The sequence below is a fragment of the Ambystoma mexicanum genome, chromosome 2p, assembly GCF_040938575.1.
Source record: "Ambystoma mexicanum isolate Mex_15411 chromosome 2p, UKY_AmexF1_1, whole genome shotgun sequence".
Lineage (NCBI taxonomy): Eukaryota > Metazoa > Chordata > Amphibia > Caudata > Ambystomatidae > Ambystoma > Ambystoma mexicanum.
The window spans coordinates 729,769,192-729,784,106 of record NC_090923.1 but is presented as its reverse complement, the minus strand read 5'-3'; the positions used below and the strand labels follow the sequence as shown (position 1 = coordinate 729,784,106).

General features: G+C 43.4%; 1 protein-coding gene across 1 annotated transcript in view; it reads right to left on the bottom strand.

Annotated features, from left to right (window-relative positions):
* The window catches only part of NAPA (NSF attachment protein alpha), a 433,641-nt gene extending 425,236 nt beyond the window's left edge, over nt 1-8,405 (bottom strand). The window contains exon 1 of the mRNA XM_069644342.1: nt 8,181-8,405. Within this exon, the coding sequence (XP_069500443.1) occupies nt 8,181-8,278 (98 nt within the window). The 5' untranslated portion in view covers nt 8,279-8,405. The remainder of the gene's footprint in view (nt 1-8,180) is intronic.
* Nucleotides 8,406-14,915: the final 6,510 nt, after the last annotated feature.

Sequence of the window (14,915 nt, the reverse complement as noted above, 5' to 3'; positions counted from 1 at the left end):
GGTTTCCATGGATAAAGTAGTGCTGGGGGTCCATTAGACGCTGTTTTATGGTTAGCTGGGGAGGATAAGCCTCCGAGTATGATTGCATCGCGGATTACTACACTTCGTGGAGAGGTGTGAGATGACGTGGTTAAACAGAGCCATATTTCAACAATTCCGGGTCCACTCACACCACTTCTTGGGAATCCCTAGTTCACTCCAGGGATGGAGGCGAGAGCCTTGGGAAGTGGAAGCAGACAGGATGCTTAAGGTTAAAATATTTGATACATGGTCAGGAAGTTAAAACCTTTTAGCAGTGTAAACAATCTTTCGGCCTCACGGAAGGGGATAGGCTTTGCTATTACCAGCCGCGACACTGGGCCGAACACCCCCTTAATAAATTAGCTGGTAGACAACTCACTGCATTTAAAAAATACATTTCATCTCACTCAGGGGATACACATTTATTTATGCATGAATATCTGAAGGGGGTTCCCAGTAGAGGTGGTTTTATATGGGAAAGTTGGAAGGTACCCTGGGTCGACAAATATTAGAGGAATTAGGTTTTATGGGACAATATTCCGAAGCTCACTCGATCCATTCAACTAAGGGAGATGTGGTATAAATCCTCACCCAATGGCATTCTACCCTGGAGAGGCTCAGATCTATGTATCTGGAGATATCCCCAGCATGCTGGCGGAGATGTAAGGGGCAGGGGTACTGGCTCCACATTGGGTGGTCTTGTCTGGTCTTGAAATCATTTTGAGGTCAAGTGTGCTCAACAATGCAGGAAGTGGTAGGGTTAGATACGCCCATGGTGATAGGGGAATGTCTTCTGGGCCTTTGGACAAAGGATAAAGCACCACAAGGAAGGGCTTGCTTTAAGGCATGTATGGTTTGGACCCTGGCGGCTTTACTTTGGATTGCCCGGATTGGAAGAATATGGTTAAATAGAATTTGGCATATATTGGCCATGGAATGGGTCACAGAGTATACAGGGAGACAAAAGTTCAGGACAGTTTGGGGTGTATTGTTGGACTATCTGAGGAATGATTATCGGATTCAATTGTGCCCGAACATTCAGATTTTGGACATTGCATAATGCCCGTCAAATAACTGTTAAATTAAGGACTTTGTTGTACTATCTCACATTCTAAAGGTGTAGCAGCTCAGGATATCGGGGGTGGGGGGTATTGTTAACTGCAAAATGCTAGTACAAAAGAAAATAAGATGAAAATCAATTAAAACAGCAAAAGCATATAGGTTCACAAGGCAACGAAAAAAGTAATAGCTCAATACAGCAGAGTTTAATCTGTACATAGTCATCCATGTAGTCAAACAGCTATAGCCACATTCAAATTAACAGACCTAAATAATTTGCAGTCAATAGCCTGAGACTCACAAAAACCATAACAATTAAGGAGACTTTGGGTTCTTCAATATGTAGTTGATTGTGCCAAGATCTATAGCAAGCTAGCCTAAACATGAACATGTACAGAAATGCAGTGTTAGACATGCACCCTTAAAACATCAAAATATATAAATAAATCTTTGTAAATCAGCAATACCTCTGCAATCTGATCACAGACTTAGTTCCGGCTATAAAAGCAATAATCACCATTGGTTCCATGTTCAGCATGTTTTTTTTTTTATCCTGGAAGGCAATATATTTCCACTACCCAAACCACCAAAATGAATGTACTTCTAGGGAGCTAAACTGACGTAAGCAAAAAAGCATATAAAATCGGAAAGCTTGCTGAACACCTTTTGTTTCATGGTTGATCGAATGAGGCACTTCTGCTAAAGCGTGGAACCTGTGCCAAAGGATGGCAATATTTTAACTCACTCTTTGGACTGCTATTTTATGGACAAACTTTAGCCATACACTTGGGATCAAGATTGTTCATGCTTCTTCAATCAGTTCTATAAACATATGCACAAAAAGTCTGAAACGGGTTTTGGACATGCTCACTGGCAGAACCTGAGCTTTTGAACTTCCCCACCTGCTCCCAGTGCACCACACTATAACGTGTTCAGAAACCTCTAATTGTCATTGCTTCAAAAGAAATCCTTGTGCCACCTCCAACTACATCCTGTAGCTGTCAGCACCCAGCATGACAATGTAATGATCTCCAGCATGATCTCCGCCGACAAAGTCCTATAATCGGTGGACCTGCGTCTACACAAGATTCACAGCTCAAGTTAACTGAACAGAAGAAATCAAATACATGTTTTGTTGCAACTCCCAAATTGTGGAACCTCTTGTTGGTTGTGGAAGATCAATTTGCCTCCCAGACACTCTCCAGAAAACTAATGAAAACCTGGCGATTTAATCTATCCCCACCCATTCTACTTGTCTTCTCGGTAATCATTGCCTATTACTGCCACCCCTTGCCCCCTTGTTTTAATTAACGTACGGAGGTTAAAACAAACATTTCTTAAAATAAAACATCGAAAATTAGGTAGGTAAAACTACAAAGGACATTTTGGAACATACTACCCCACAATAATTGGACGACTTATTCTAATATTACCTACATGTATTCCCTAGTGGACAATATAAACATGATTATTTCACGTTTTGCGGTTTAGGAAGGCAAGGGCTGAGGAAGCAATGTTCAAGATAAGGAAAACTTCTCAATGGATAGCCCCATGTACAAACGTGGCCGTCTTCTCTGAAACAGTTATTTAGCTTGCATTGGTTATGTACACTTTGGGTTGCACACTTAAACCTAATGATCTCCTAACATTTAAACATAATGGATCATACATAATGGCCAAAAAGTTAAAGTTTGTAACTCGTGTCAAAGTTAGATTTGCAGTGTGCAGTATACTCGCTCCTGGCTCCCCTGCACTAGCACCTGCCTACTGGGTTTTCATGGACGGACACCCATGAGAGCTAGTATTAGCTCATGTTCATCAAATATAAATTTCGAACCCTGGCCACACAAATAATGAAGAAACTGATATATTGACCTTAAAAGTGCAACCCGATGCTTTGTGTTGCCAGATTCAAACGTTATGACTAGTAAAGCACCCAGAAACAAGTCTTCTTCAGCCATCAACATTCCCATTTGTATAGTTCTTCTTGGCGAAGCACTTTTCATAAGTACGATAACAAAACGTCAGGCTATCCAGAGGCATCACTGAAGCTATAAGATAGCGCAGTGGATTATGCACTCTGGAGATCTGTTTGGAACTTTGCTGGTGCAGTTTCAAATCTCAGCATTGCTGACTTAAGCTTTCATTCGCCTCAGGGCGATATCACCAATATCATTACCATTAAACAGCTTGCTCATCCAGAGAACATTTGTGCACGGTGCCCAGACTCAAGATGTTAAGACGATCCCATTAGGAGAACTATTTGATCTCCCAACAGCCAAAGCGTCAGAAGCTGTTGCCTCTTTGGCCGGATCTAACTGCATAGATTACGAGCAAAAGCATTACACGCGCTGAAGCTAATCAGCAGTCAACAGGATGTGCTGTGGCAGGACTGTCCTTTATCAAGCTAAGCAGATATAAAAACCTGAAGCAACAGAAAATATTGCACAATATCCGCACACACACTTCTATACTATTATGCTCAGAAAATAAATTAAATAATACCTCAAATGTGACGCTTCAAAAAGAAACCAATGCAAATAATACTGGATGGCAGCATCTTCTGCCTCAACATAGGGTGCAAGGATCTTGGGCCCGTTCGCTTCCAAGGACATCATTCTGCCCCATCAATCTGTACTTGACAGATACTGACAACCTATAGCCTCAGTCAGTGAGACTCGAGGCTGCAGGGCAAAAGGCTCGCACAACGAAGCGACTGGGATAGAGAATTAAGCACAAATACATGTTTGAGACGACAGTTAACTAAATGCTATAGGTTTGCATTTAACCCATAGCTCACAGCACAACCGTTTCATACAGATCCGTGATAAGAAAAATAATGAACTGTTTCAGAAACGATGGGTTGCTGAATACAACAACCTTGTATATGAAAGCAGTGAGGCACGCAGCAATTTATCACTGCGGTATGAAAGGAACCAATTAATCCCATGCATAGAGAGGAAAGAAAGGTCTAAATCGAAGGATTTAGACACTGTTCTTAATACAATCTTATCATACTAAAATCGGCATTAAAAAAATACAAGCTTTTAGCGCAAATCAGCTCCCAGCATGTAAGAACCCGACAGTGGAAAAAAATAAATAAATAAATAAAAATCACATCAAGAGTAATAGATTTTAAAACAGTGACAAAGTGTCATTGGGAACTTTGTAATACACTATTGAATAATATCCGTTACAGTAATCTACCAAACCAATTTGGAAGAAATTTTAAATTCTCTCAAAATATTATCCCTCAACATATTTTTCAAACCTTGGTGGAGAAGACAAGCCATACACATGTATGGGTTAAAAATGAAAGGAGGCATTTCTACGCCATACCAACAGTACTGGAACCTCCCAGGCTGTACTCGGCTAAGTAAGCAAAGGTCGCTTTCTGCACCTAAAAGAATTTATGCAGCGACTATGTAACTCATGCTATGATTTGCATTTCTCAGTCACTTCAATTACTCATTTGTCCCACAGCCTACTTCACCCAACCCCACGCTGTCTTATGGAAAGTGTGCTTTGGCTCTCATTCTTCTTGAATCTTGCCCTGGCAACCACCACCTTAACGCTCTGAAATACCACTCATAAAAAGAGGTATATTGGGGTCGGGGGGGGGGGGGGGAGGGCAAAAGGATCAGTATTGTTTCAATTGTAGCCTCGGCCCCTTTGTCCCTATCGCTATCTCAGATTATGATGCAAAGTTTCAGGGGGAAAAAGTAGCGTATGAGGTGCTATAGTGAGGAGGGGAATGGGCAAACAGAAGAGACTATGCCAAATAAACTACAGATTTAATCAAAAGAACTAAAAAGGCCATTAAATAAACTTGGACATAGACTAGAGGAGGTAGTGAGACAAACAGCCCAGCCTCCAAAATCCCCTTAACAGTAAAAACAAAGTGACCTAAAATACATTAACATGCACCAATACATGGAGGACATGCAGATTTGCTTCTTGATAAATTCCTTCAACAGCAAATTCCATCAACGGCATCCATCGACTCAAGCACCATCTGTCTCAAAAGCAGCTGCAAAACGCCTACCTGAAGATCAACAAAGCTAAAACCATCTTTTTCCTCGAAAACCCCACCAAGCATGCCAAAGGCCATAATTGGCCGTTGACTGATTCCTACCTCAACTCTCACCCAGTACAAAATCTCTTGGCTTTAACAATGTTTGTGGGTGAAAAGTGCAGCAGGCTCACACTGTGCGCGCAGCATGGAATTCTTCTGTGAATCCCTGTGTGCGCATAGTGGCCGCAGACGCAATCTGCGCTCATCACACTTGGCCGGTAATCCAATTCGTTTTTAATTAGGCTTAACGTATATCGTTTTGCTTTACACCTTCTACACCTGTACCTTCATTCTTGTTTTTGTTTTCTTGTACTCCCAATAACATTTCAATTTAGCTGAAACAATAACATGTGCATAATGTGCCCATTTCTAGCAACAAACGTCATGATACCGACACTAAAGAATCAGTTTTCCGTCTTCACGGTGTCAAAAATGTATATCGGTTTGTTGGCAGAGCAAAGACTTCTTGTACACGTCTTAGGTTGTCAACATCAAAAGAGTCTGCAATGTTAATATAATGAAAAAGAACGTAACCTTATCTGGCCATTGTTTTTAGACCCACATTCAAACCCCTGCGACACTTGACATGCACTGTAGAACCCCAGCCACACGCGTCCATTGAGCCATGCCCTGTATACACTCAGGCACACTACAGTAATTTCATCTAAGCTTCTGGTGGGATAGGTTATTTTTGTCCAAGGCGGAGGGAACTTAAGACACAGGTTGCAGTCCTTGAATTGGGGGCTGTGGGGGAGGGGTACAAATACAAAGAGGGAGCACATTCAACTTTTCTGCTCAGAACCAGTATCAATATGTAGCTATGGGTTACAAGCCTTTTTACAATCTTCATCTCTCCCATCGCACAGAAATGATCAATGCACGCAGGAGATCAGAGTTCTTAAAAACAATTTAGAGGGACCAAACACAAGATAACTACTTGCATCTGGCTGCATGCCAGATTTCACAGAGCTTGATGACAGTTATGGAAGTGCAGAAATAAGTTGTACTAACGCTGCAATACTTTGCACATGGGTTTTTCAAGGCAGTCCCTTAACAGTGTTCACTGGCTCCTCGTGTAGACTTTCCAGATACAATTTCCTCTAGCCATTTTGGCTTTATATCTGAAATACAGACTTCAGGTACCTAGATGAAGTGTTCATAATAGGTAATAAATATGCCCACTCGATCAACACAGGTTGGAATATATGCACCCATCATGTGGAATTGCACATATATAATAGGCATCATAAATAAATGTGACATTCAAAATAAATGCTTTTAACTAAATTGTCTAAAGAGAGGCATAATTTATAAATATAACATTAAGAGTCTTGCAATTTAAATGTCTTGTCTGGAAAACTAGATTTTAGGCATCAACAGATTTTGCTGTACAAATTATTTAAAAGACTATGCTATGTTATTATAATAGAGTAGGTTTCTTCCTAAAAAAAAAAGGGGTAATATATTAGTGTGACAAAATGCAGGTGGGAGACCGAAATCACAAGAGATAGGAAAGGAATGTATGGGGAAAGTACAAGGTATCTACTTTTACCACAGTTACCGTTTTTGCCTCAATAGCATGATGTATTCCCAAAAATAATTACGTACGGCTTAGAGGAAGGAATTAAAGAGTTGAGGATTGTCAATGGTCCCTCCTTATTGGCTCCAGGCCCAATGGGATACGATCAGTCCCTTCTTTCTCCTCCTGTATTGTTTTAGATGTATCTGAATGTCTAACTTAGCAGAGAGAAACACATTACGTTTCTTAGGTACACAATCAACTCAGAGCTGCTGGACGTCTCCAATAAGGAGCACAGTTCCACAATCCCTTGTGATGGATGAAATGATTTTGAGGGCAACATTGCACACAAAAAAATCATTTTGTCAGACTCCAAACTAAGTTAATGTTTATTATTAGTTTACTGCCCGTTTGTGGGGCCCTGTTACACCTATACAGGAAGTCTGAAATAGAGGCACCATGTTAGATTAAGATATTTCCATTAATAAAAACATTTGAGTTCAACGGTCTTGTAATTTTCAGTTATAGGATCTCTTCTTTACCCAAAGAGCAGTAGAACTACAGAGATTTTGCCTAAAATGCACCCCTAACGAGACGTCGCCATGGTCTACAAATGCTTCTATTAAAGCCCAGTGCATTCGTAGTACTGCACAAGAAACTGTGGGTATCCACCCAACCTATAAGGAGAGTATTTGTTAGCTACCTTAACTAAGGTGATAATTGAAACGTGATACGTTTATCACTGGCATAGATCTTAAATGTCTGTAAAAAAATCACCCTTCACAGAAAAATGTTTGCCCTTGCTAAAGCATTTGCCGTAGGATGTCAATATATTCACATCCATTCTGCACCATTGGACAACGTGTTTAAGACCTAGCATGTACACTCATCGCCACCCCAACATGAGATCAAAAAGGTAAAAAGAGGAGACATCAACACGAAACGAAAAGGGAAGTTACAATAACAAAGGCAAGAAAAATAAATATATGTTATTATTCAAGTGGGTGACCGTTCAATTCCAGAGTACTTATAGTCGTCTATTAGTACTACTGCATTTGTACTCGCCCTTTAAAATAACAAGCGCAGACACTCTTCGCCCTGCCACCCCTTCATCCCCAATAACCTCCTCCTCTCCATCCCACGCATACCCCCGCCTCGCTCCCCGGGCCCCACCCAACCAGCAGTCACTACAAGAAATTGATAGGAAGCCTGAAGCCACCACCGTGCAAAACAGCATCAGATCACAGACCTCCCTCCCCCTGCATATCTTGCTAGCCAGTGACTTTCATCACTGCACCCTTCTAAGAACGGCAACCCACTCCATACCCACACCATTTTACCTATCCAAGTCGCAATGAACGCATCCCATCCCCATTAGGAAATGTCCATTCTGCTCTCTACACCGCACATGCCCCACCATCGCCCTCCTCGCTAGATCGGTGCAACCCCCTACGCTCTATATTTTAACACAATGCCAGCATCCCCACACTCCACTCCACGCCTCACCCAAAGAGGCCGCTGAAGAAGGACTTGGAGGACCGAAGCTTTCCGTCTGCCTCAGCCAGTAGAGCCAGAGCTTCTTTCTCCTTAGCAGAGGTATCCATGGCAGAAGCTAAGGACCACACAGTAGCGCAGACAAGCAACAGTCCACCTACACTACGTCACGTCCGCCACTGACTGACAGCACGCTCCTCCTTTTCCCGAGCTGATATGCCTCACGTGATCAAGCATGACCCTTCTGTCACGGACAGCTTGCGCAACCCAAAAGCAGCGGAAATAACCGACTGCGCATGTGCTTACAATCGTGTACCTCTCAACCGGCATAATGTTAGTAGTAGTACAGCGCCTGACTCAGAGTAACTGTTGATTGCTAGTTTGGAAGCAAATATTTGAAGTGTTTTGGTTACAATGCCATCTGGCTCCAGCATAGAAGCCCGTACGCCCTTTATTTTTTTTAATTGTATTTATTGTAATATTGGTTATATAAAACAACCTTATACAAAGCAAATTCATCGCATATTGTAAAAACACATATACGTTTCTAAGCACTTAAAATTGCTAAAACACGATTCAAATACATTTTAAATACAAATATCATAATCACGCATAAGTAGCTAGCAGCACTACATTTCATTTCACAGTGCTTAAAATCACACTACTTAGAATACATATTCAAACACATGCTGAAACAAGAGCATACTTGCCAACATTATGTGACGAAAAAGATGTAGGATTTTTCAAGTTTGAAAAATAATAATTTCCATAACAATGACATCACAGGAAAATACAAAACATACAAACAGCAGAACATGGAAAGATGTTGAAATGTTAAAATGTATAATTCTGAATGCTAACACCAAATTGTCGGCGTGTGATGGTGTTACACTCTGACACTGCTTTCACTGCTGGTTCACCTGAGGGTCATACCAGCAAGAGTGCAGGACAGAGTCACGCAGCTGTCAGGTCAGTGGATTGGTCTGAGTGCAATCCAAGTATTCACCTAGCAGCCCACTTATAGACAGAGTAATTAATGCGTCGCTTGCTCTGTCCTGGAGCCTGCCTTAGGATCACATAAATTACTTGCCACTGTAAAAAGCAGTAGGAACTGTTACTGAAATCTGTAGGCGGTAGGGCTGCTTCAAAAGCAGTAGCCTACTGCCTAAATCTGTAGGGTTAGCAAGTATGCAAGAGGCAATCCCAAAGTAGTCCATAGTCCCATAACCACCCCATCTTCTTTGCCATCTCAACTCAATGAGCCCTGCCCCCTTATGCAGTTTGACTACACTGTAAGTAAATCCTGTGTCTTCGCCACTACTTAATCTACTGTAAAACTCTGGCACACTTGTATATTGAAAATGTTGAACATACTCCGTCTACAAGTCCTCTCTGCGTGATTGCACAGCCTCAAATTCAATCACTACATGGAACCTTGTTTGAAGCACTCCTACCATATTACAACACCTACAATCCCCAATAGTAGCATTATTTTGAACACGTTTTTGCAGTACCTCACCTGTTTGCAATATATTTAGCGGACATCTTAGAAACTGGAAGCTTCAATAGGGGTTAGGGAACCTTTTCATGTAGATTGCCACTGTCCCCCTTTTCCTCCTATCAATGTCATAAAGATTTCTATATAGTTTAAGTAAGTTCACGCCATCTATAGTACAGATCCAATCATAATTAACAGTTTCTTTTTGGCCTTTACCAAATTGTAACTGAGGTCCGCTACCTGGAGGTTGCAGTCAGTTAGTATTGTTTTTGCTTCATTCTCAAAGTTCACTAATGGCAAGGATTTACCAAGTGACATTCTATGACAAGACTGGAGGCGAGCATTATGCTTCAACTTCTTTTATTACTACCCCTCAGCGGTTTCAACAAATTAATAACAAAACTTCTAAAAATGTCCAAAGTGACTTTTCTTTCTTTAGAACTACAATCCCCTTAGTCTCTGTAGTCCATCTCCTTTCGTGCCCAGCTATGACCACTTCCTTTCCCTAGGCTCCTCCTCTTCTTTTACTGCTCTTCATTTGGGGAGGCTGAGCCTATTACGAGGCCTCGAGCTCCGCGCCGCACTATTCTTGCGACACGGAGCGAGAGACAAAGCCCGGGCCCAGCAGTGATATTTTTCAGCTACGACGGTGCTCGTAGCACGGTGCCTCATATATACGTATTGAAAAAAGTAAAAATGTAACACTGCATTACGCGCATTACCGCTGGAAAGATCTAAATAACAGCTACACGCTGTTTAGAGAAATTGAAGCAGAAGCTCCCCACGAACACAGAAAGAGGCACAGGGACCTCCCCCAAGGCTCTCCTGCACAAGGCAAGCAGACGAAATTAGCCCATCACAGGCATTTATTATAACAGTCTGGTGCAGCCACATAAAAAAAAAAATATGTTTTCCAAATTAAGATACTGGATATAGAGATGCAGTGAGAAGACCTGGACTCTCACGAAGAGCTAAACTAGTGATTTGGGCGCGCTCAGACACCTGCACCAGGTATACCAGACACAGAGCACTCTCCCAGAATGTCGGAATTCGAATGGAGTGAAGAGGAGCAGTCGCTGGACCTAGCAGCCAGTTGCAAGGAGGTGCTAGGAAACTCACTAGTGGATGCTGTGGCTCAAGGGGTGAAACCCCTACAAGATAGGCTGGAAAATCTGGAAGCAATCTTACACCAGCCCAAAGATAGCACCATAAGGACAGAGCGCACACCCAAAGAACCCTCTGATACAGGGTCTACGGTGAGTACTAAGGTTCGAAAGAGGAAAGCCTCTTGCGACCCCCATGGCCCGTCGGATGGGGAAAAAGAAAAGGCCCCTGAGTTTGTCGCTGCTTTTGCTAAGCTCAGAGAAGCGTATTTGCAGCGTCAGGCAGTGCCGAACCTCATGATCCCCACTCCTGGGGAAGAAATAGAAGGAGAAGATGGCCCAGGCTCGGAAGAGAAGCCGGTGGAAGGTGACCGATCCTCCCACGATGGTGAGGAGACGGTGGAAGAAGACTGGTTTAGACCCAGTGGGGGTAAGAAAGCCTGTAAAGAAAAGCACTTCGAAGAGGGCCAGGAGGACATGTTTGACCCGGATAGCATCCAGAACCCAAGGTCATCAGACTGGCAACCATCCCCCAGAGTTGCGCAATATATGACCATAAGATTAAGAAAAGCTCTCGACAAGGAGGTGAGACAGCGTCTCCGGGCAGAGTGCCCAAGGCCAGACCTCCCGGGCAAAGTAGCCGAGGCCCCCGAGCTGGACCCAAAGATGCTTACGTTTGTGTCCAAGACCAATAAAGACCCCCAGAAAGGTATTTACAGGTCCTGGAAGAGCTGCCAGGAAGAAGTACTGGATCTAGGAGGACCACTAGGATTCACGCAAGGTGAGAATAATTCATTATCCTCCGGTGGGAGGGAGGACTGGCATGTTCTGGAAAAACTGGCGCGAGTTTTCCAGCGATGCCTGGATATTGCAAACCGTAAAAGGGCTGCAATTAGAATTCATAGAGCCGCCTGTCCAAGAGCGCATACCACATCAGCAACGCCTAGCAAGAGCAGAGCAGAGCTGTCTGGACTATGAGCTAGCGCAGCTCGTCCAGAAAAAGGCCATAGAAAGATGTCCGTATACTCCCAGTTTCGTGAGCAATATGTTCCTGGTGCACAGGAAAGAGAAGGTTCGACCGGTTATCAATCTGAAGCAACTCAACGGCTGGGTAGTTTACCGACATTTCAAAATGGAGGGCATTCACCAGCTCCGAGACTCCCTCCGAGAAGGAGACTGGCTGACAAGACTAGACCTGAAGGATGCATACCTGACAGTCCCCGTCTTGAAAAAATACAGGACATTCCTAGTGTTACTCACCACTCCAAATAGGCAGAAGATGCAGAGAAAATGACCTTGGAGATGTTGGTGGTATAAGATTCCAAATTCAGCCTTCCATCCCAGCTCCCCTGAGTACAATACTCAGGCTTCCTCAAAGAGGGGCTCTTTTCCACAATGTACCTCGCTACTGTTTCAGTTAGAACAGACAGAGGTGTCAATTGAGTAAAAGAGCGGGGAGAACACACACCGCCAATACCAATGCTGCAAAAGAATACCAAGATATTAGACAGTGTTGATATTATACAAGTGATTAGAACAGTTGAAATGATTTGACAACTACCTAGATAGATATTGGAGTGGAGTTGAGTTTACCCGGGATGATCTACAAAGAATGACACAAATGAGTTGAATTGAACTAAATCAGTATCGGTTCCCACTATAGCTATAGATTTGATAAACAACTGACCTGAATAAAGATAATGGAGTAAGAGGAGTTCAGGATTCTGAAGACAACGACAGGAGAAAATAACAAACAGGGAAGTTAGTATAGGTAAGTAACCCCGAACGGCACAAAGGACGCACTAGTGCCGGGTTGGTGCAGTTCAGGAGGGCGTTCATATGCACTTAAGAGCAATCTCACAGAAAAGTCACTCAATGTCCCAGAATCCAACAGAAGACAATATCCATGGAAGGCAATAGGTATGTACCTGAGTACACGAGTATAGATGAATAGCTGTTGAGATGATCCGGATAGTAGACAGCAAAGTTGAAGTGCAGAGCGGTAACCAGGGAAGAACCGCAAGACACAGAAGAGAGGCGTATCCAGTAGCCTTCCGAGTCCAACAACCAGACGAGCATGACAGGAATGAAGGAGGGGACAAGGCAATCCAAAGTCAGGCAAAGGGTCAAAACCAGAAGTTCAGATAAGGATTCGTGTAAGAAGACACGAAGAGGGAACGGACGAAACCGCGAGTAGCTGGTAACGCTAATTAGCAGCAACGAGCCCCTTGGAAGACGGTGGTTTTATAGTCGTAAGAGGGGCGTGGCTTGCTGTACGTCTTCCACGTACAAGACGTGTCAGGTGACCTGGAATGCGTTGACGTTTGTACAGACGCCATGGTAGCTTGTACCTGGACCATAGAGGAGCCTGTAAAGAAGTTGTATTCGGCAAGGATGCCCACGGGGAAGCCTGAAGTGTAACAGCATCCTCCCACAAAGACTCCGGCAACCCCCTGGTGAAATGGAAGCTCCTCAGAAGAACCGGACAATGCAAATTGGAGAGTGGCTCCCAAGTACGGTCCTCAGGCCCATACCCCTTCCAATCCACGAGGTAGAACAACGTACCCCTAGACAGCCTGCAGTCCAGGATACGCGAGACCTCATATTCCTCCTCACCATCCACCAAGATCGGGGAAGGACGAGTAGGCAGACGGGTCCCATGGATGAAAGGCTTGATCAAGGAGACATGAAAGACTGGATGTATGCGCCATGATCGCGGCAGAGAAAGCTTAACTGCCACAGGATTGATTACATCAGTAATGACATAGGGTCCCACAAAATTGGGCAGAAGTGAGCGTTTGCCTGCAATTCGCAAATTGCGGGACGATAACCACACCTTCATGCCACTGCGATAGACTGGAGCAGGTGATCGATGCACATCAGCATACTTCTTGGCACGATCTTGAGCTCGGAGTAAATGACAGCGTACATCCCGATGAATCTTATCGAGATCTCTGATGCAATCTTTTGCTGCAGGATTAATGGCCGGTAATACTGGATCAAGTGGAAGTGCCCTAGGATGACCACCATACAGGGCAAAAAAGGGAGAAACTCCAGTTGATGTATGCATAGAGTTGTTGTATGTAAATTCTGCATAAGGCAAAGAAGTAAACCAAGACTGTTGGTACTGAAGGCATAAACTACGTAGATACTGTTCGATGGTAGCATTAGTTCTCTCAGTCTGCCCATCCGTTTGAGGATGGTAAGCCGAGGAATACCTGTCCTCAATACCCAGAGAAGCTGTAAGAGCTTTCCAAAACCGTGACGTAAATTGTGAGCCACGATCGGAAACAATAACCAAGGGTAAACCAAAGAAACGAAACACATTTGTCAAGAACAGTTTCGCCAATTCTAGAGCTGCAGGCAAACCAGAACAAGGCATGAACAATGCATATTTAGTGAAGTAATCAACGATTACGCAAATAGTGTCATAACCCTGAACGTCAGGAAGTTCCACAACGAAATCCATTGACAGCATCTGCCAAGGTTTGTACGGCACAGGAAGAGGTTGTAACAATCCAACTGGTTTGGCTCTAGAAGTTTTACACTGAGTGCATATGGAACAAGTCAAAATGTAATCATTTACATCACGAACCATGGAAGGCCACCAAGCCCAACGCCGTAAGGGTTCAAGAGTTTTTTGACTTCCTGGATGTGCAGCAATCAAAGAATCGTGAGACCACTGAAGCGCTAAATCTCTAGCTTGACCTGAGGGTATATAGCCGCGCCCTTGGATGAATGGCATACCCTGAATGATTTCCAGATTGAGGTCAGTGATCTCTATTGGATGTTTTGAAAGCCAATCAAGGATGATTGAACGCAAAGAGGGCTGAACAGAACAACCACAAACAACCTTGTTTGGTAGAAGAGGAAGAGCTTCGACCTGTTGAGACTGACCATCCGCATGTAAGCGCGAGAGAGTATCAGCCGGGACCTGAGCTTTAGCAGGACGATATGTGATAACAAATTGGTATTGTGAAAAGAATAAATGCCACCGCGCCTATCTAGCCGTAAGACATTTCACAGATTTGAAGGCTAACAGACTGCAGTGATCCGAATTTACAGTTACAAGGTGTTTGGCCCCCAAAAGATGATGCCTCCATTCCAAGAATGCGTCTCTGATGGCTAAAAGTTTGCGTTCTGTGA